At 36.2% G+C, this 7,402-nt stretch overlaps 1 protein-coding gene across 1 annotated transcript; it reads right to left on the bottom strand.

Moving 5' to 3' along the window:
• Positions 1-2,224: 2,224 nt before the first annotated feature.
• On the bottom strand, positions 2,225-6,056 carry LOC147398118 (Ribosomal protein L20). Its single transcript, XM_086447271.1, has 2 exons — positions 5,756-6,056; positions 2,225-2,541 (listed from the first exon to the last, which is right to left on the bottom strand). Exons 1-2 carry the CDS (start codon positions 5,939-5,941, stop codon positions 2,356-2,358), a joined length of 372 nt encoding a protein of 123 aa, XP_086303397.1. The 5' UTR covers positions 5,942-6,056; the 3' UTR covers positions 2,225-2,355.
• Between the last annotated feature and the right edge of the window lie 1,346 nt (positions 6,057-7,402).

Raw genomic sequence — 7,402 nt, 5'->3', positions numbered from 1 at the left:
TGCACATAGAAAATAGGGTGGAAAATGACATGGATTTTACTTTCCCACCCATCTAAAACTAAGATTACTCAAAAACATTAAGGGTATGTTTGATTGCATGGAAAGTCACTTTCCATGGAATTTGAAATCCATGGAAAATTAGTAGTGGAAAATAAGTAGGGTTGGAAAATCAAATTCCATTGTTTGATTTCACTTGGATAAAATCATGGAAAAAATATGAGAAAAAAGAAGAAGAGGAGAAGGAAAAAGAAGAAGAGGAGAGGAGGGGGAGAGGAAGAAGAAGATGACAAGGAAGAGGAAAAGGGGAGGATGTGGCGGCGATGGTGGCGACGGTGGTAGCGGTGGCGACAACGGAGGTAAGTGAGGAAGATGGGGGGAAAACGTGGTGGTGGTGGTGGTGGTGGTGGTGGTGGTGCCAAAGGAGGTGAGTGATGGAGAAGAAGGAGAAGAAGAAGAAGAAGAAGGAGAAGAAGAGAGAGAGAGAGAGAGAAAGAAGGTGGTCGGAGACGGAGCCGACGGTGACGGTGACGGTGACGGCGATGGAGATGACGACGGCGACGACGGAGATGACGACGGCGACGACGGAGATGACGACGGCGGCGACGATGAGGTTAGTGTAATAGTGGTGGTGGTGGTGGTAGGGAAGAATTGAGGATGGAAAAAATGGGTGGATTTCATTTTCCCACCCATCATCAATTCTTCCCTACCACCACTACCACCACCATTACACTAACCTCGCCGTCGTCGTCATCGCCGTCATTACCATCGCCATCGGCTCCGTCTCCGACCACTTTCTCTCTCTCTCTTCTTCTTTTTCTTCTTTTCCATCCCTCACCTCCTCCGCCACCACCACCACCACGTTCTTCCCCCATCTTCCTCACTTACCTCCATCGCCGCCGCCACCGTCGCCATCATCGTCGTCGCCGCCGCCACCGTCGCCGTCACCGTCGCCGCCACCACCTTCATTGCCACCGTCGCCACATCCTCCCCCCTCCCTCTTCCTCGTCATCTTCTTCTTCCTCTCCCCCTCCTCTCATCTTCTTCCTCCTTCTCCTCTTCTTCTTTTTTCTCATATTTTTTCCATGATTTTATCACAGTGAAATCAAACAATGGAATTTGATTTTCCAACCCTACCTATTTTCCACAACTAATTTTTCATGGATTTCAAATTCCATGGAAAGTGACTTTCCATGCAATCAAACATACCCTAACTCAGTCAAATTCCCAACATACCTCCTTGTTAAGAATAAAATTAGATCAAATCCCAAGGCAATACACAGTAACATGAAATGCCTGGACCAATATGTGCCTCAAATTGCTCGTGAGAAGGCTATAAATACACATCAGTGTCAAGGCAAATGCAAATGATCTAAAGTCTCTCTAGCCTAAAACCCTGTCAAAATACCTTCTCTTACTTCTTGCAAACTAAATGATCTATAAGGTGCATTAAATACACCTCCAAAATTTATTTTACTACCTAAAATGCCCTCAAATGCTTGTTTCCTGCCTTAAATACACTCTAATAAACACCTTCAATAATTGGAACAGGAATGGGAGCTAGCCCTGTCGGGTGACCCATCAGGACTATTAAACATGCTGGATTTGGGCATAATCTATTCATGGAAATGGATACAGTGGCCTCTCATATAAAACTAAAAGGGTCTTGCATATAAACTTACAACCGAGTGTTCGGATGAAAACAAACCCAAGTAGGCTCTAATTCATTTCACCTGCTTTTAGCCAGATTAAGGTTTCCAAGACTACATTTTTTATAGGAAACTCTACCACAAAATGCAACAGTAACTTTTGCTCTCATTCCCATATTGTCCTTCAATTCAAATCTCAAGTTATGTTGATTTCTGTTAGAATAATATACAGGAGAATACATGGAGATCAATGACAACTATTAATGTTATGTCCACTCAGTATTTCACCAAGCAGGTTTGATCAATGCACATAACGAGATAAAAAGCTGAAAAAAAGTTAATATCTTACCTGCGATGGTCACCAAATCATGAGATTACCACAACTTTTATGTAAATCCACACCAAACATCTTAATGGATAAGAAAAAAGACAAAAAAATCTTAGTAGAAAGTAGAAACCCAAGTGAGAAAAAATTCTTGATGCACCGTGAGAATAATTTTTTGCTCAGTTTTTCAAAACAAACATACCGAAGAGATGTAAAGAAATGTGCAACATACCAATGAAAAGAACAGGTAAAATACGAGAGCGACAACAAAAATCTTCCATTTTAGTATCCAATGGACAATCTAAGAACTCTGTGAAGAGCTTGTGATTAGTTTAACTAAAGAAATTTTAACTACAAAAACATTATGATTAACTCAAATATAGTTTAAGCAGCTTCAGGACCTTTTCTGGGTGGTGTCACAACAGCTTTGTTTCCAGGGAAGGCGTTACGAGATACGTCGACAAGGGCCTTGAAACTGTATGGCTCGTGCATCGACAACTCTGATAGAACCTTCCTATTCAGCTGGATGTTTTCCTTCATCAGTCCATGCATGAAGTTCCCATATTTTACCTGAAAAAAGGAAAAAAAAAAAAAAAAAAAGCAAGAAAGGAAAACATATTAAAGAATCAACTTCACAGCCTAAATTTTTTCATAAACTGAAAAATCTAAAAGACCCGACATTAATTCATAGTTGCTGCCATGGGGAATGCTAGATTAACCATTAAAATGGAGCAATGTAACAAATTCCACATTTCCTTGAATTAGATTATTTTTTGGGGGTGGCCTATAAAGTTCAAAAATATGAGTCTATGGATACAAAACATCTATATGAGTGATTCCTTTGAACAGTCACAAATCATTAATGTAATCATCTAAACTGGTCCATAAACATCGATGAAAACTCCTTAACGGGTGTAGGAAGACCAATGGGTGATCCACTGGTTTAACAGGGCTCAGGTGAAGATCGAACGAGCTGAGCTAAGACATGAAAGCAAACTTTTATGTTTGTAGAAGTAAGATGGAGAATCTCTAATCGAGCTCTGTTTAGTACTTTTCTGACTTCGGTGAAACAATAGATGTATAAATTGTACCTAGCCTACTCTGTTTCCTAAAAAAATTCTTTCAGAAACAAAGAGTTGTTTAGAAGTTCAGCTTCTAACTCAGGAGCAACTTGTGTTAAAAAAAGACATAATGGTAATTTTCATCCCAAATCCTTTTGTCTTCTACTTTTAAGTCAAAAATAGATCCATATTGCACATTTCCCGAATGGGTTTAGCTAAATGTGTAGCAGGACAACTTCCATGCTTCAGAGACCAGCCCCCTTTCCACTGGATTATCCTCCAATAACAAATGCGTGCACACCAAACTAACTTGTAAAAAGTTAAGGCTAAGAAAGACCCATATAACAATTCATTTTCAGCACCCTCAACAACAGTCTACTAAAGCATCCCGAACGAAAATCCCTCTATAGTATATTCCTTCAAGACATAAGCTTCATTAAACCAACCCATCCAGGATTGGTAACTTGTAAAAAAAACATATTCAAGAAAGCTTCACAAATAATCAAAATAAGGTCCTTCAGGTTAATTGCAATCCTTGATCTCGGTTTCTGATGTCATGCATATGCTAAATAAAGAAACCAATCATGATGCAGAACTATCATGAAAGGCTAACAAGGGCCAAATCTATTACAACAAAAAGCATTCCTAAAGGGTTTTAATATTTGCTTGGCTTCCGACCATAGACAAGATAATAAACAATATAATGGTTTATGTCTACTTAGCTTAAACAATAGACGTATAAATAACAAGGATGGATTTTGGAAGGAGGTGAAGAGGGTAGATAATGAAATGTACGTCGTCTACATTGTTTTCAGTTTCAGTTGACAGCAATCTGACCAATTATTTTAGGAGTTCCACAGGTTTGAGATAAGGAGATCCTCTATCTCAATTTCCATTTCTACTAGTGGTAAAGTTTTGGTACAAAACTATCTAGAACGGTTGTGAGAGGTAGGCTAGAAGGGTTAGAGTTAAAGAGGAGGGAACAATAGTTTCATGCAATTTGCTGATGACACTAATTGTTGTGGATGCTCCCCAAGTTCAGCTAAATATTTCAACAAGTATCGTGTTAATAAATTGGGCGTAGCAGAGATGAGGATGTTGATTTGGATAAGTTGAAAGACTAGGAAAGATAAAATTAGAAACAAATGCATTCAAGAAAATGTAGGAGTAGCTTTAATAGGTGATAAACTAAAAGAAGTCAACTAAGATGGTTTGGGCATGTCAAAGGTCGATTATTGCAACAATTAAAGAGGTTTTCTTTGAGGAGTTTGTTTTTTATGGGACTCGTTGTGTGATAGTTATGGTCTCTTGTGCTTTTGTTTTCCTTGTGGTTGGTCATCTCGACTGCTTTTTTGATGCAGGACATTTACAATCTTAGTTAGAGTTTTACTAGGAATTCAATTTCTATTTCTACAAGAATTTATATTTTATAGTTATGTTAGGAGTACAATTCCTAGTTAATTTCTAATTTGTTTTAAATTCATTTTTATTATTTAAACTATTATTACAAGTCTCTAATTTGAGTTCTAATAGGATTAGAAAGTTAGTATTATATTATAGATAGGTTAGGAATGTTAATTTTTAGTATTTTAGTAGGATTATGAGTTGTTATGATGAAATTATCTATATAAGGAGTTCCAAATCCGAAAATCAATCAATTCAATTATCTTTTCTCTTTGAATTACTATTTAGCTTTATGCTTTATTTTCTTTCAAGTTATTGGTTGTTTATCAATTGAATTTATTGATTCAAATTGATTTTGAGTGTTCTATTGAACACAACTTATCGAATCTATTGACTCACATGCTTCCGCTACGTCACTTTTGTATCTTTCTTTCCCTAATCAATAAGCTTATACTTAATTACTTATCGGAAAAAAAAATATTCAAGTTGAAGGACCTAAAAGAGCAATAGGAAGACCTTAAAGAACGTGAATGGAGATAGTGAAAGTAGATATGAACTCACTTTTAATAACAAGAACCAATAATAACCCTAGTTACAAGAAACATTCAAGTTGAGAAATAAGGCAAGATTTTAAAGCACTTCAAGTAACATAAATAAAACCAAGTTAGTGGAGGAAAAAGATTAGTCCAATCGACCCCAACTTTTTAGGATAAGGCTTTGGTGATGGTGATGGTGATTATGTCTCAACCCCATATGGTTGGGATAAATCATAACAAAAATGATGAAGTTGATTCCCACTCGAAACTCCATGTACATGTAGTATTTTTCTCAAACATGGTTTCAAAAAAAAAAAAAAAAAATTAGGCAGAATTATTTCAACTTTACCGTAGTGAACGATAAAAAAATTTCAAGGAAATTATATTGGGAATCACCATCACACTACTTCACTATCTCTACCACAATTTTACTATGAGTGTATTAAGGAATTTTTGGTCGTAGAATGGTTAATAAGCGCAAGAAGGCAGTCATAGAAATTATGTTCCAATGGATGGGTAATTCAGCCGAAGACATTAACAAATTCATAAGATAATGGATTAATTAGAAATTGAGTAAAATTTGAATTTGATTTTGTTTGATTTAGAAAAACAAGGGCAAATTTTAATAGTCAATCAAATGGGAAGAAATCGATTCATGAGAAGGGGAACAACAATAATACAATATCATCATCAATAACAACAAGAAGGGATTTTGATAATCGATCAAAATGGGCGAAAATTGAATAAAAAAAGAAATTAATTAATGGGGAAAAAAAATCTTACTCCGTGCATGCGAGTACCAGCATTGATACGTTCGATCCAAAGAGAACGCATGTCCCTCTTCTTGTTGCGTCGATCTCTGTAGGAATACTGTAAGGCCTTCTCCACTCTCTCTCTCGCTATTCTTATACAGTTCTTCGCTCTCCCTCTGAACCCTTTCGCTAGCTTAAATATCTTATCTTTGTTCATCTCTCTCTCTCTCTCTCGTCTGAAACTTTAAACCCTCTCCAACTACAACGCAACTTTGAACCCTTAAGAAACCCTCTCTCTCTCTCTCTCTCTCTCTCCGTGTGAAACCTTACGCTTTATTTGGGTTTAGAGTCATGGTTTTAAAACTCGTCCGAGACCGAGACGTATCGCCCGAGTTAACTCGGTATCAGCGGTGAACGAGACCAACTCACAATGAGTTATGAGACGAACGCGTCTCGTGAGTTATGCGAGTCGTCTCAGACGATATTTTCGCAAAACTCGTCCGAGACAAACGAGATATCCGAGATATTACAGATTTTACATTAACTCGCGAGACAAACGAGTTGTATCGGACGAGATTTTCAAAATCTCGTCCGAGTTAACCGAGACAACCGAGTTTTGTGAAAAAAAAAGTTAAAAATGAAAATTTCTATTTTATTTTTACAAGCAATAGCTATTGAGTGATATTATTACTTTCTTGTGATAAATACTTAAATGTATTTTTGATAATTTGTTTTATTTTTTCTTTAGAAGTTTTTTGATGAAAATTTCAGTAGAAATTTATACTAATCTTTAGGAAACATGTGTTTTATTTAATGGGTAGCATTCAATGACTAACTTTTTGGCAAAACATTTTTCAAAACATGAGTTAGAAGTTTTGGAATGGGCTGATTTTTTGTGAGGATGATCTCTATGGTGAGGAGATCATCCTCACAAAAAATCAGCCCATTCCAAAACTTCTAACCCATGTTTACAAGTTGAAAAATCGTGGACCGTCCATTTTTTGTAAACTATTTTTTATGGGGTTAGAAGTTTTGGATTGGGCTGATTTTTGGTGATGATAATCTCCTCACCGTAGAGATCATCTTCACCAAAAATCAGCCCATTCCAAAACTTCTAACTCATGTTTTAAAAAATGTTTTGCCAAAAAATTAGCCATTGAACGGGACCCTTATTTAATTACCTTGAATTTGATTGATAGGTATATTATAATTTTTTTTTAATTTTATATTTTTTGAGGGGTTCATTTTTTTAATAGGAATCAATTCTGAATTTTTCCTGATTTTTTCAGATTTTTTAAATGGTTAAAAACCATTGTTTTAATGTTGAACGAGACGACTCGACGAGACGAGACGTATCGTCCGAGTCAACTCGGTATCAGAGGTGAACGAGACGAGACCAAATACCGAGTTTAAAAACCATGGTTTAGAGAAATGAAACTCATTAAAAGAAAAGGTGAGTACAGTTTGAGCCCCTGTAGTTTGGTATAATTCCATTTTGACCCTCTAATGTTTTGATAAATACGTTTTCCTCCCCATTCAGATGTTGTTTTACTATTTTACGCTCTTATTTTATATTAAAATAATAATAATAAGTTTTAAAAAAAAAAATTAAAATGACCCATCTAACATTCATTCAACCCATTTTTTCACAGGTATATTTTTATTTATAAAAAGGAAT

The sequence above is a fragment of the Akebia trifoliata genome, chromosome 7, assembly GCF_017979445.1.
Source record: "Akebia trifoliata isolate Shusen 1 chromosome 7, ASM1797944v1, whole genome shotgun sequence".
NCBI lineage: Eukaryota > Viridiplantae > Streptophyta > Magnoliopsida > Ranunculales > Lardizabalaceae > Akebia > Akebia trifoliata.
Note: the sequence above shows the minus strand (reverse complement) of the source record. Positions and strands in the feature narration are given on the sequence as shown.